The sequence below is a fragment of the Centroberyx affinis genome, unplaced genomic scaffold (genome assembly GCF_046629955.1).
Source record: "Centroberyx affinis isolate AG114_WGS23_722 - 3 ecotype Tasmania unplaced genomic scaffold, CSIRO-AGI_Caff_v1 ptg004114l_1, whole genome shotgun sequence".
Classification (NCBI taxonomy): domain Eukaryota; kingdom Metazoa; phylum Chordata; class Actinopteri; order Beryciformes; family Berycidae; genus Centroberyx; species Centroberyx affinis.
The window spans coordinates 297610-312557 of NW_027281890.1; the positions used below are offsets into that span (position 1 = coordinate 297610).

General features: G+C 44.4%; 1 protein-coding gene across 1 annotated transcript in view; it reads left to right on the forward strand.

Moving 5' to 3' along the window:
* kcnd3 (potassium voltage-gated channel, Shal-related subfamily, member 3) overlaps window positions 1-14604 on the forward strand; it is an 81603-nt gene extending 66999 nt beyond the window's left edge. The window contains exons 2-6 of the mRNA XM_071542498.1: window positions 472-634; window positions 9166-9260; window positions 12085-12175; window positions 13003-13262; window positions 14430-14604. Coding sequence (XP_071398599.1) covers window positions 472-634; window positions 9166-9260; window positions 12085-12175; window positions 13003-13262; window positions 14430-14604 — 784 coding nt within the window. The remainder of the gene's footprint in view (window positions 1-471; window positions 635-9165; window positions 9261-12084; window positions 12176-13002; window positions 13263-14429) is intronic.
* Window positions 14605-14948: the final 344 nt, after the last annotated feature.

Below are 14948 nucleotides of genomic sequence, written 5' to 3' on the forward strand. Positions count from 1 at the left end.
GCGTTTGACTTGCAAATATTTCAGATTGGATGGACTAAATGACTTTTTAGAAATGTCCCTGGCATTCACTGTGTCTCCGTAGGCCTCCTCTTTCTCCTCTCCTAAAGGTTAATAGTATCTACTGTCATTGAATGACACAGTAGAGTGTACTGTGCCATTCAATGACAGGGAAGGTTTGATGGGAGTCTGTTTCTCTTGGGATGGGATAGAGTCTGTGGAGGAGACTTCATTCTGGTGGGGTTTGGACACCAGGGGTGTGAGTGGCCTAAAAAGAAAGAGGAATGTTCTATACCAGAGGTGTGAATAGGCATTTGACCTGGCTGATAGGATAACTATGTGTGCGTGTTTGAGTGTGACTGTGAATGGGAGGTTGAGCTGAACTGAGTTGCCATAAAGAGATTTGATTGAAGGGATAATAAGAGACATTTCTATAACTTCCTTCTCTCTCTTTCTCCCTCTCACCCCTTGCAGGTATGGAGACATGGTTCCTAAGACGATTGCGGGGAAGATCTTCGGTTCGATCTGCTCTCTGAGTGGGGTGCTGGTAATTGCCCTGCCCGTCCCTGTCATCGTGTCCAACTTTAGCCGCATCTATCACCAGAACCAGAGAGCAGACAAACGGCGAGCGCAGAAAGTACAGGTGAATACAGTTTCATATCACCTCAACATGGGCTCCGGAGGGTTGGACCTCCAGACCTCCAGTCCAGAAGGGAGCTGAGACATGTCTCTGCCTGCAGAGGAGAGGACTCAACAGGGTTCAGGTCCCCAACGTGACCAATGATGCTTTAAAATCATTGGTCACAACGTGTAACAACAGAGCAGTACACATGAGTGTGCACCCACATGTTTGTATTACTATTTTTCAGAGGACCTTCATTTACAACATTCATTCCCTAAACCCTAACCTTAACCTTAATCCTAACCTATTCCTAATTCTAATCATATCCCTAAACCCAAGTCCTAACCTTGAAATAGCCCCTTAAAGCAGCAGAATATCTTCACTTTGGAGGATTTTCCTCATCTTTCTATACTTGTGAGGACATTTGATCTTTATGTATAGAAATATAGAATAAAAGTATATAAATACAACACACACAGAAATATACACAGGCACAAATGCACTCATGGAATCTATTTGAGGCCTTATGGCAGAGGTTTTGACAACTTGTATGTTTGAATTGTAGGAGCTTAAGAGAAAGGTTCTTATCTTCCCTTTGGAAAATATCCAAGCCTTTAGAGCTACAGTACTAAATGATGTGGTGTGTTCCTGTCAATAGCAGGCACTGTGAGGAGGCTGAGTTTGGCATCGTGACAGCCTCGGGGAGTTTTGCCCTGGGATTTTAAGCCGGTAACGTTTGTTTGCCCAGTGGTGCGCAGCAATGTATGCAAATGAGTTTCCTTTAAAGAATGGATGTGATCAGTCACGGTGTGTCCATGGGCCAAATTGGGTAGCAGCATCAGCTGGCATGCATACAGAACTGGGCTGGTAATCGTAGTTTGAGGGCAAGCCTGACAGACTTTGTTCTGATGAGATAGATAGCAATGTGTTGTCCCCTGCTAAGGCATCGGGCTAATTATAGAGTCCGTGTTATTTGGAGTTGGTACCAGAAGTGCACACATTGACACATATTCTCAGAATTCATTTCTCTCCTCTGATCTCCTTCCTTTCCTTTCCTTCCCACTTGTCTCTTCTCCTAGCGAGGCCCTTTTCAACCCTTCTCCTCTCATTTCTTCTCCTCTCCTTTGCACTTCTCCCCTCATCTTTCCTCCCCTGCCTCCATTCATTTTCTCTCTCTCTCTCTCTCTCTCTCTCCCTCTCTCCCTCTCTGCGTGATTACTGTCATCCATCTCGGCACGAGCTCTGGGTGTAGTTTAAATCTGTTTAAAGTCCTGCAGTTCGACCGTGGCCCGACCGCTGCCCAGTCTTAACTAACCGTAACCTTGTCTGCCAACCAAGACTCCGGTCTAACAGCCAAGCATGCAGGGAGGAAAAGAGACACAGAGGGGGTAGAAGGGGGGGTTTGGCGGGGGAGGGGGGCAGAGAAAATTGGGTAGATTGAAAACAGGGTGGAACAGGTGAGATGTATAGGGTTGATGCACAGAGAGAGAGAGGAGGAGTGGTGAGAGGAGGAGTGGTGAAGGCCAGAGGGAAGGAGGGAGCAAGGGAGGCAGGGGGAGAATAGAGAGGGGGGAGAGCTTGAGGCGATGTGTGTCCTAATGCTGTGTTCTTTCCTGAAATAGCTATCACCCAGATGAGGTGTTGGCTGGAAGGAAGGAGTGTGTGTGTGTGTGTGTGTGTGTGTGTGTGTGTGTATCTGCGTGTGCGCATGAGTCCGTGTCTGTCTTGTGTGTCTATGCGTCTGTGTGTGTGCGTCTCTGTGTGTGTATGTGTGTGTGTGTGTGTGTGTGTGTGTGTGTGTGTGTGTGTGTGTGTGTGTATGTGTAGGTGGGTGTGTGTGTGTGTGTCCACCATACTTCCTGTCAGTTTAGACCTGACCTTGGTCTGTCCCACCTTCCTGTGTGTTCTCCGCTGAGCCGCAGTGTGGTGCAGTGTCCCAAACAGCACTCAATACCAAACATCCACACCTCCAAAAGCGCCCACTAACTGACCAGTGTAGCATGACAGTGTTTGTTGTCATTAGGCAACACTAAGTGACACCTTCACAAGTCATACTTCAGCACCTCACTCACTTGCCTTCAGTGAGGTCAGTGCTGTGCTGGAGCACCTATGAGCTATAGGCTTTCTCCTTTATTTTGTAACACCATTACTCAAACGCCTTATTATTAAATACTTAATAATATTCCACCTGGAAGCCTTGAAAGAGTGCATAATTATTACTACTGCACATCAAGGTATGAGTGCAGAGGATGATGATAACTTTGCAAATGTTCTATTTTTCAGTATTTACAAGCTCGGGCTCTGTCATAGCCTATGAGATTAAGCATAGCGTAGTATTTAAGCTTATTTGTTTAAAGAGAGTGGAGATGTTTGATGATATGAAAATTATTTGATTTCATGTTCCAGTTGGTAGTGAACTAAAATAACTTTTCCTAAACCTTTTCTTGCAGCCTCCTTAGCTAATGTGTTGCACTGAAAAGGGTTTCAAATGTCCTTCATGACAACTACAGTTAAGCTTATCACATGTCACACTAATGAAATGTGCTGTGACTCTATCAAGGTAACATATAACAGCCTATCATACTATAAAAGACGGCAATCTGGGGTGTATGATAGAGTCATTACCATTATCTGGTCCACTCTCCTGCCCCCCTGTCACTGCTAATGACAACTGAGATCTTTAATGTCCCACCCCGGCCATGAATTACTCAGGCATACCATATCCTTCAAAGCCCCATTACTACCTACTATGTGACATGTAGTGTTCTTTAATGCTCCATAACCTTAATGACACATGACCTTCTCAGCCATTAAGCCGACCATTTAGCTAGTGTCACTGGTCATTTACCATAGCAAAACGCCATTTGTTCAGCATTTATTACCTGCGCCCGGTTATATCTCACAGACAATCCGTTCATCCTGAGATCATTTCTAAGAATAACGCGATGTTTAACTGAGAGTAAAATAAGATGGCCATCCAAGATTGCCTTTCACAGTATTTAAACGACAGAGGGGAGAGCAGAGGGGGGGAACAGGGAAGGGAAGTTATGGAGAGGAGGAGAGGAAATGCAGTATTAGTCCTTCAGCATTTTGCAACCTCCTCTCCCCCTCTGTTCTCCCCTCGTTCTTCTTCTCTCTTCTTTTTTTTTGTGCTCCTTACTTGCTTGTCCCCATCCTCCCCCACCCCCCACCCCCCATCCACATCCATCTTCATTCAGGTCTAATCGTTAGCTGTTCTGGGCTCCCATTACAATTAGCCGTCCATCTGGGTGGCGGTGGAGAGACAGCCGCTGATCTATCTCACTGCACAAAGGAAAGATACATGAGGATGCCACTAGTTGCTGTGGGTGGCAGGGCGCTACACACAGCGGAAACACAGACACATACTCCCTCTACTGCCCCAGCTATAGTCTTCAGTGCCACTGCCTTTGTTCCACAATGAATTGAACACTGAGAATAAGTCCTTTCCTGGCTTGATGCATGATCCCATCAAGTGATAGTAGGAGGAGATCTTTGTTCTGAGACAAAGTGGCAGTCTGCAGAGGTTACCCTTTAGTTATTCCTCAGAGCCTATTTGCATAAAGTTAAGGATATCCTCAGGAAGCTCTAATTACAATTTGTGAATAGCACACCTGAGAGAGAGTAAGATTTAAATGAAGAATCACAGAGGGCAAGTGATGCAGAGGGATTAAAAAGAGAGAGAGAGAGAGAGAGAGAGAGAGGGGCAGGAAAGATGAGCTTAGTTTCAAAGTGTGTGTCTGTCTCAAACAGCAGTCTGTCTATAGTTTCCTGTATCTGTTTCCTTGGATAGACACAATGAACAAGTATGTACAAGCAGTGATCAAATCTATTTATCTATAGCCTTAACTATAGCCAAAAGATACACAACTAAAATGGAATTAATAGTCCAGAACGAAGTGATTAGTCTGAGTAAAAAGAATGTTTGTCAGCACTTTTTTAGCTGTTCATTATGTTGTTTTTTTGCAACTTGTTCGCCTTTCTCTAATAAACACAACATTCATTTTGTTCAGTGATTGGCCACTTCAAACCTACTCACACAGAAGGGAGGAGGTTTATTCTTTCCAAAATTTACACCCATTTCTCTTTAATTCTGCTTAATTTACAGTTCAGTGGGTAGTTCTTGTGAACTACCCCCAAATGTACGCCACAAAGAAAAATGTAGTCTATAGATGAACAGTGAACTGTGTGGGCTTTTTCTTCCAAAAAATTTACTTCACAATAAATTATGAATCTAGCCCCAGGCTTAGGGCCGCAGGCTCTATCTCTCATTGTTTGCCCCCCATTGTTGTTCCCAGTTCCGTGAAAACTCAATTTCCATCTTTATCTTACTGCCTTTTTTCCCACTTTCACTGAAAGTCTTTTGTATTCTCCGGTTTTGACCAGAGGTCCGTCCTCAAACGGCATAGCATCTGTCTCTATTCACTGTGTTTGACATTACCCTAAATCATCGCACCAGTGTTTTGTGTTTCTAGCCCTCCCTTAGAAAGTTGAAGAAGTCAAAAGGTGGAGTTGACTCCTGGCTGAGAGTGTTTTGCCCTTCTAGACAATCAATAATGTTGTCTGCACATAGCGAGAAGACAGACCAAACAGAGAGAGACGGAGGGATCGTGACAGAGGATTTCACTGAAGGGGGTCAAGGGTTCTACTATGAATCGTGTCATTTGTAAGACTTCCTGAACAACAGCATCGGGCCATCCTGCAGAGCTGTGCTGTACCTCTCTGGTGTCTATAAAGAGGAGGTAATCCAGGCTTAGCAAATGTATTTTCTCTCTGAGTGGTGTCAGGCCTAGGCTAAGCTCTCCTTGCTGCACAGGCAGATATCTGTGGGCCAGAGGTGTCTGAGGACTTGATTTGCTCTGAATCAATTCTTGCCATAGTAGAGCGGTTCCTTCCTTCACTGACTCCCAGATGGACTTTCTATCTGTCCATTTTCCCCAAATATGCTGAGTGAAGAATGAGTTTTTCTCTCTCTTTCTCTCTGTCTCTCTCTGTCTCTCTCACTCTCTCAGGTCTCTGTCCCTCTGTTGTTTATGTGTGTGTGTGTGTGTGTGTGTGTGTGTTACTGTTGTAAAGCAACATACTTTAGAGAAAGTAATTGACTTATTTCCCTGTGGCAGGAACGTCAGGATGTGTAAAAGCAACTGTTTAGATGAGTGGCAAGTCCAAAAGAAAAAGAAAAAGCTCTTCCATAGCTATTAAGGTGTGTGCGTGTGTGTGTGAGTGTGTGTGTGTGTATGTGTGTGTGTGTGTGTGTATGTGTTTGTGCCGATGTGTGTGTGGACTTCCTTGTCAGATGGTCTCCTCTTTCATTTGCGTGGTTGCGAGGCAGGCCTGAGGCAGAGCCTAATCCGGTCCCCTAGCTCCATTGCTCCACTTCTTACTAAGCCAAATCCTATACATGCAGTTTAGCAAAGTTGTAACTCACCAGGTGCCATGAATTTTAAACTTTTACTCTCAGCTAAAAATTTTACTTCTAACATAACTTGCTGGCTGTGCTCAATGTAGTATGGCATTGGAGCCAAGCGGATATCTAACTGTTTTTTTTTTTAATCATTTGAGGATATGCCAGTTTGGATCTCTCAGCTGGCAGCAAGTGATGTTAAATGAAGCATTTGTGTTGGCTTGCATCATTAGCTGGAATTTTTGAAGCCTGATTGATCCTAGATCGCGGCTCCATGGCAGGAAGAAGGAAAACAAAGAGAGAAAAAAAAAGTGTCTGGATCAATATATTGACACTTGGGGTGTGTGGAAAACCTCTGGACCAATCCAAGCAGCAATATCGAACATCGAACATGTGATTGGTTGGAGGGTGTCCATTATTTTGGATGTTTTGGACTAGAAAGCTGTTGTGTTTCCATGTCGTTTGCTGGAGTAGTACAGTAAAATCTCTATTGCATAAGAATCACATGTTTATATGAGACAGAAGTTACTGTGTTCCGGGTATTAGTCAGACCCTTACCTGTTACCAAGGAAACAGAGATATTGCGAGTAAAATGTTTTGGATTTAAATATGAAAAGTGTGAAAATGTTATTATCTTTGGCAAGTGACCAGGGTATAAGTGGGATAAAAATCTGGCGTGTATATCAACAAATTGGATGAACCGCAGAATTGTGCCTCAGTGTCATCCATTCAAATCATTTAACAAACTCATGCTCTATTATCCCTTATATGGCGGCTCTTTCTGTGAAGCTCTGACCCAGAGAACAGTCTCTGTGGCAGAAAATACTGTCACTGTACACACAGTACAGAGAAATTGTTTCCATTTCGTGATTGCAATCTTCTCTAACAGAACTGAGCAATTTACTCTCCACACTGTCTGTTTGTGTGTGTGTGTGTGTGTGTGTGTGTGTGTGTGTGTGTGTGTGTGTGTATGTGTGTGTCCAAATTTGCGTCTTTGTGTTTGTATGTGCGTGACTGTATCTGTGTCTGCTTCTGTGTGTTGGAATGTGCGTGCTCTTTCTCCCCATGCACCTTACACATGCTAGTCCATGTGTGTGTGTGTGTGTGTGTGTGTGTGTGTGTGTGTGTGTCTGTTAATGAAAGCCCTTTCTCCATGGCTCCCTTACCCTCCTGTTTGCTCGCAATGATGCTTCAGCAGCAATTCAGGCTCAATCTGTCGTGCAGTGGTTGTGCCTGGACGCACAGATGGGCCTTAGACACAGGCGCCAGGGTCCCAAAGGCCCCAGGAATCTATCAGAGAACAGCAGAAGTAGATTCAATCTTGCGGGACAAGTTCTTAACACCTCCTCCATTACCCCTGCGCTGCCTGGCAACCATAACCACGGCACAGGAGAGTCAGAGGCTCCTGTTTGCACGATGACCCCGGAGAGACGATCCCATTGGCCGAGCTCAATGCCAGAACATAAAGAAGGGTTATCCCAAAGGCTTGTGGGAATGCTGTGCCAGCACAAAGGTACATAGGTGTTAGGCACAAAGAGAGCGAGAAATACCTGTCAAGGAGAAAAGGGAGGGAGGGAGGGGGTGCAGAGAGGCAAAGCCAAAAGAGACAAAAGATAGTGTAAGATAAAGATGCTGATTCAGCACAACAATGAGAAGGGAGTTAGTTGGGCATCTTGGTGCTATAGTTGCTATAGTGTAGATTAGTCACAGTGAATGTGTGTGTTTCTGTGTACGAATCTGTATTAGTAACCCTGTTTATCCCTCTTCCCTTTTTAAATTTAACAGTTTAGAGTCTATCAGACTGGCCGGCAGGCTAACTGCTGGCCAATCTACACTGCCCCACTTTAAATGGAGCCCAAGTGGAGGGACAAGCCTGTATTACCATATATTACCATACTCTAGCTGTGCCAGAGTGGGACTGAGCAGTTATTTCTGCTGATATATGGCACCTATGTAGATATATGGAAATTGGGCTGTGTAGACAGGACATGCGTGCATTAACACATACAGGCATGCACACACACACACTGTATTAACCCCTTAGCAGGGTGTGGGCACCCCAGTAAACGAGCTGTCTGTCTGTGTATCGTTTACACAACTCACATTATACTTTTACTTATTTCTCTTCGATGAATGCTTCGTTCTATGTGGAGCGCAGCAAGCAAAGCAAGTACACAGAGGAAATGCACACGCTTTGTTGCTGCACCTAGCCTGACACGCAGCAGTCGACTTTGACAGGAAAATGGCAGGCCTTTGAGAAGTGAGTGACTCAGATTACACTTTTCTGTAAAAGCAGTCATTCTGGTAACTAAGAGGTTTACTGAGACGCACATTCCCACACACACACACCCATACAGTGGGTACAGTACACACTAGGCAGATAGTGGAGGCCAGTGTGTATCCATTCCCTGTGTTGCAGCTCGCAGACCACATGCAGCATATGTTATTGATGGATGGGGATTTCACTCAAAGGCCCACTGTGCTTTCCTTTGTTCCTCTCCTTCGCTCTCTTCTTTTTGTTCATCTTTGTTCTTGACTGCTTCAGAGGAGAGACGCTGGGAAGAGAGATTGGTCTGTGCACCAGCCGCGCTATACGCGTTTGATTAGTAAAGATGTATTCAAGCCGACGCTAACATAGTGGGTCAGGACTGGAGATGTAGAGCATTATGGGCCTGGACATTTCCTTGATTTATTTTGCATAAACAAAACCGAGGCACTTCACCAGGCGATGGAGCAAGTCCAATTCCTAACATAGCAGCACAAACAGAGCCCATTAGATTGGATACAGTATTTTCAATACAGGGTGACACTTTAATGCCATTGTAATTCATATTAGATTTGCCTGCACTACTCCTAGCTGCCTCACTGACTGATTGTCAACCAAGGGAATGAGTTATCATGTAGTCACCATAAATCATTCAGCAGTATCACAGGAGATCAGAGTAAATGCTTTAGTGGCACGTGTTTGGTTTGAACTATAAGGTCCCACCTGAAGTTCAAGCACGCTAAAGTACCGTGACTCAAACCAGTGGGTTTTGTCAGAATGATACACAATCATTTTGACATAGGGTATGGTTAAGGCAGTGACTGACAAGTGGTTTCCTTGGTTTCTTGCTTTTTGCAGAAAGCCCGCTTGGCCAGGATACGAATATCCAAGGCAGGCAGCTCCAACGCCTTCCTCCATAGCAAGCGCAACGGCCTCTTCAACGAAGCCCTGGAGCTCACGGTAAGACCAGCCTCTGACCCGGAGACACCACAGCACTTTGGTGCCTGCTCTTCTAACCTTTTCTGAGGATTAACTCAAACCCCACATACTTCCAGCAGTAATTCCTGAATTGACGTCACAGAAAGCCTGACCTCAGTCCATCTCACAGAGTTGCTGTCCTCTCCTATTCTGCAGCAAAAAGATTTTGATGATTTCAGTAACTAAGCAGTTGGATGCATGCCTTGCTGACCTCTCCTTTCATTATCAGTTCTTAGAATGCAGACAGCATCTCATCAGAGCGGCTAACTGTGATCAGAGTAGATAAGCGGCACTCCTAATGTGAGCATCTCTGAGCCCAGCTGAGGAACAGACTTGAGGCAGTGCAGCAGGAAATGTAAACACAACTCAAGGATGTTCTTGCCTCACCAAAATGTTGCGGTTCACGAGCACTGCATTGGCCTGGGGCCGACACGGCACAAAAACAAAAAACAAGTGCTCCTCTCCTTCTCTCTCTCTCACTCTCTCTCTCTCTCTCTCTCTCTCTCTGTATTCATTCAATAGCAATTGCAGGGACAAAAACAGAATGATACCAGCACTTATGCTCAAACTTAAATAAAATTACCATAAAGACCTGCGGTCTTCTTTTAAAACTCTGTCTCATCCAACCAGTAGCATTTTCAAAAGTGATAGTGCATCATTATCAGTATTTCACTTTTCTTCTTATTTACATATATATATAGCCATTTGAATTCATGAGCAGTCAGTCACCTTTACTGTCTGCACAGATATATAGCTTTCACATTTTCCCTGTGTCCTGTGTCAGGTCATTTTTTCAAACATTCATTTTGCCAGTTTGGAATTAAAAATAGCAACAGTTAAATTAAAAGTCTCACTACTGGTAGTAACTACAGATTCCTACTGGCTGCTAATGTCAGAGGTCAGCTGTTTATCGGCTACGCATGCTAAACAGTGAAAATAAAATGCTAGTTGTTATAAAACTGAAATATCCCTTTAAGGCACCTACCTGCTATGTGTACAGTACATTGCAGTGTGTTTTGTTGCTCAGCAGATCTAGCTGCTTCCGCTCTGCAGAGTACGGTGGCCACCTGGGTGGTGAGCCATAGCCGCGTCCAGTCAGACTGCTGATATGGGGTTCCAGTCGCAGGTATAGGGGAGGACAGAAATAACTCAGCCTACACATCTGTCTTTTACTGCTGTGTTAGGTACAGATAAGCAACATGAACACAGGTGAGCACCGTCTTGCCGAGGACAAACCGAGTCATCAGCACAGGAATATACCCTCTCAGCAAAGAGGCTTCTGTTTACAACACTAGACACTCGCTTAACAAACAGAAATTGCTACTACAAATCTTCCAAACATGGCATTTCTTCGCTTTCGGCAGTGCTGCGGAGCATTGCAGGATCAGGGCAGTATTTTTCAGCTTTGTGTTTTATAAACAGCTCAACCACAGATTCTACTGGGGAAGACTGATGCAACCCATTGAAAGCCTGTATATCTGGAACACTGCTGCACTTCTGACAGGCACAATGATGGCATTCTGCAATGTACTGAAAAGAAATGTTCCAAGGCTCAGGCTAAGGCTATTATGGCAAATATTTACAATAGACAATGAGTGTGTTTTTGTGCAGAGAGTATTCTGTGCACTAGCTCTTATCCTGCTTACGGTCATGTTCAGGATAAGGTGTTGCATATAAGACTCTTTATATCCAGTTCGCAAATATCCTGCAAAATATAAATCAACAGAATAGACTATTCCAAATATTACCTGAGAAATAGAGTTCACATAAAACACAAAAAGCAACAGTTAACTGAATAAGGTGTTTAAAGCTTTATCCCAGCTATCATGTTTTGGTTTCTATCAGGATATGATCTTACTTTTTTTCTGTTTACAGTATATGTTGTTTACACACTCCAGCTCTTCAGCTCTATTAACTCGAGGCTTGACAATCACATGAGTTATTGGGGTAATAAAACAAATATAAACATACGGACTGGCAAATATAAGCCAATGGACTGCTGAATATTTATCATCTAATGGCTGCTAGGTTGTTTGTCCTGGTTCCTATACTTTCTCAGAGGGTCCACAGGGCTCACATCACTCCGCAGCCCACTCATTGTCTGACTCACCTCACCACTGCTCGGAAATGAGCCTCGTATCCAAGCCACCACAGGACTAGAAATAGCACCCACTTGTTCACGCACAGATACACACACAAATATACACGTAAACAGGCCACAGCACAAAAACCCAAGGAATATGGAAAACAAGTCATTAACGAGTTGCCTGTAGCCAGTGTATGAAATCACAGAGATGGGGGCAAAATGTCATTATGGATATGTTTATATGAATTGTATATATATCCATTCGAAGTGAGTTGTGCCAGAATTCTCCTTTCCGCCGCAGATCAATGTGCTGGCTCCACTGATCTTGGCAGACATGCCTTTCAGGGTCAGAATGCTAATGTTCAATGTGTTTGACTGGCATGACTGTGGCCCTGCTAGCTGTCTGTGCTCAGTACTGAACTATGAACACAAGTAAAACTCTTCCTGTCTGTCTCCTTTTGTCTCCTTCTCCACCTGAAGCAACTTCCATACAAGATGAACCTTTCAGATCAGGTACTGAGCCAGCTACCAGCCGCATACCTCCCACATCAGATTAGTGTCTTCCCTAAAAGAAAGTGTAGCATTGCATTCAAGGGTGTGTGTGTGTGTGTGTGTGTGTGTGTATGTGTGTGTGTGTGTGTGTGTGTGTGTGTGTGTGTGTGTGTGTGTGTGTGTGTGTGTGTGTGTGTGTGTGTGTGTGTGTCATTACAGAGTTCCATTGAGGAGGAGCAGCGGCTAACCAAGTCTACCTCTCTATTAGAGAGCCAGCACCACCACCTGCTGCACTGTCTGGAGAAAACCACTGTGAGTACACACACACACATTATGTTAATAATATCATAATAATATTCCTAATAATACCAAATTAAAACAAGGCAGAAAACCCATTTTTTTTGCAGAATCACACAATAATATATTACATTTCAGTTGTTTATGTTTTCCAAATAGTAATTTAAAATCAACATGAAAATCCAAGATTATGTAATCATACATATATTTCTGTACAGTTGTGGTTTATGAGATGAAAATAAGCCGCGAACAGCCAGGCATTTTGAACTACATGTATGTGCATGGACTAGTGCAGCCCGCTGTAGCGTGATGTCCGGTACACTGCATCTCCCATATGACATATACTGTAAGCATGCTCATTTGGCTGTGCATAGTTTGAGGTGATATAGACACACTGCAAGAAGGAGCTGTACATTTCAGCCTTGCACATCTCAGACACGCACACACACACACACACACATACACACACACACACTCACAGAGACACACACTCATTCTTCATTCTGCTTATTTGTGAAAAAAAACTGTATGAAGGCCTATATGAAAATCACTGAAGGAAGGAAACCCTGGACTATGGTGAAAATTGATTCTGAGCCAAGTCCAACACACCATAAAGAGTAACACTTTGTGCCCATGTGCACACACACACACACACACCTATAAAAAATAATCACACATTCTCAAAGGAGTTATTGACCCAGGCAGTGATGCAGAAAACGAGAGGCTATATCAAGCCGTATACATGGACATAAATCTAAATGTCTTAAATGCCACATCTTTTTTTATCACTCTCCATACCTTTCTCCCTTTGCCTTTCTCGCTCCCCTCCTCTTTGTGTGTAGAACCACGAGTTTGTGGATGAGCAGTGCTACCAGCAGAGCTACCTAGAGGCGGGGCAGAATTACCCGTCTCGAAGCCCCTCCCTCTCCAGCCAAGACGGAGTGACGGGCACGTGCTGCACCCGCCGAAGCAAGAAGCGCCACTCCCCTTTACCCAATGCCAGTGCCCCGGCGCACATGCACCCTTTGACACACCACCCGCACACACACCAACACGGCTTGCAGGAGCTCAGCACCATCCACATCCAGCCCCTCAGCACCAGGTACGCTCTAAGATTTTAAAAAAGTTGGTTTAATTGCGGAAAGGGTTTTATATCCTTTAACTTCTGTGTTATGATGTTGAATTTATGAAATGAGTTTAAATGAAAATTCCACCTTTGAACACTGCGATGAAGTGTTGTAATTGACTTTTTTGAGGTACTTTCCTTCAACCTGCAGTCAGTGGTTTCCTACATTTCCCAGAATGCCTTTCAACAACTCTCACAGAATGTGCCTGAACTTTTTGCATTCAGTATATACAGGTGGAGAGAAGAATAGCGATAGCATAGTAACAGCAAGAGAGCAGATATTTACAGTTGAGAGAAAGTGAGTTGTGCCCCTTACTCGAAACACAACATGTCTTGTGGCTGCATTGCATTAATAATGTAATACTCACAACATTATATAGTTAGTGGAGAAATTGTTATCTCTGCCTCTTGTGTGATGAATTTATTCTTGTATGATTGTTGAACATCAATGCAAAATGGTGAGTCTGGAAAGAAGCCCTTAGCTCTTTGATTCAGAGGGATTGACCTTTTTTCGTTGATGTTGTAGATAGTTGAAATTTCTTCTTCTATTAAATCCATCTCAACTTGACATCACATTGTCTACATTTGGCCAGTCCAATACTTCTGGATGAAGAGCAGTTGGTCCTGACTGAAGCATTACAGTTTTTAACCTTTATTTAACCAGGAAAGGTTTGGACCATACTAGCAGGAGAAATTAGAGGAGAAATTCTTTGCTCAGGGGCTCCTCAACAGTATTTATGGGAGGGAAGAGGGTTTCTCATTCACTTTCCCCACCTAGATTTGCCTAGCTGGTCTGGGATGTGAACCAGCAACCTCACAGTCACAAGCCCACCCCCCTCTCCTCTAGGCAAGTGGTTCGCAACCTTTTTGGCTCGTGACCCCTTAAAACGAAGCGTTGTCTAAAACCCCCTGTCACAGGCTGTATATGCAGAGTGGTGAAAAGTTCAAGCAACAAATGATTTTCCCTTTTCCTTTTATTTGATTAATTGTCAGAGGCCTAGAGGCTGAAAACTAGTACGAATTTCACAGGAAAAACTCTAAGCTAGTGGTTCAGAGGCGGATCTAACAAGTGAAATGTTCAAAAATAGATGAAACATCCTCATGCCTTGATCCTCTTCCTCTGTCTCTGTCTCTCTCTGGTAGCCGCTCCAGTCTGAACATGCGCGTCGACGAGCCAGCGCCCCTCAACTGCCAGAGCGGCCAGATCACCACGGCCATCATCAGCATTCCCACACCACCAGCGACCACTCCCGAGGGCGACGCCCACCCGCCCGCAGGCCCCGCCCTCCAGAACGTTGTGAAGGTGTCCGCACTGTGAAGACCGGGGAGCAGGCGCGTCGCACAGAAAGACGGATAAAGACTCATTGAGACAGACTGAGGGACAGAGGAGGACTGGGAATGATGGAGGAGAAGGCATTCAGAGTCCTAGTCTGGCCGTGGTGGAGCCTGCCCTCTGCTGGTCATGTACTGTAACGACATGGACTCCCTGTACAGACGGAGGATGGCTTTTAGATACAGTCTATTCGTGTGTGTGGCTGGCATGCATGTGTGCGTGTGTGTCTGCGTGTGTGTGTGTGTCTGTGTGTGTGTGTGTGTGTGTGTGTATGGGAAATATGTCTTGTGAGTCATTTTAGATGAGGGGGTGTGTGAGAGTGTGCCTCC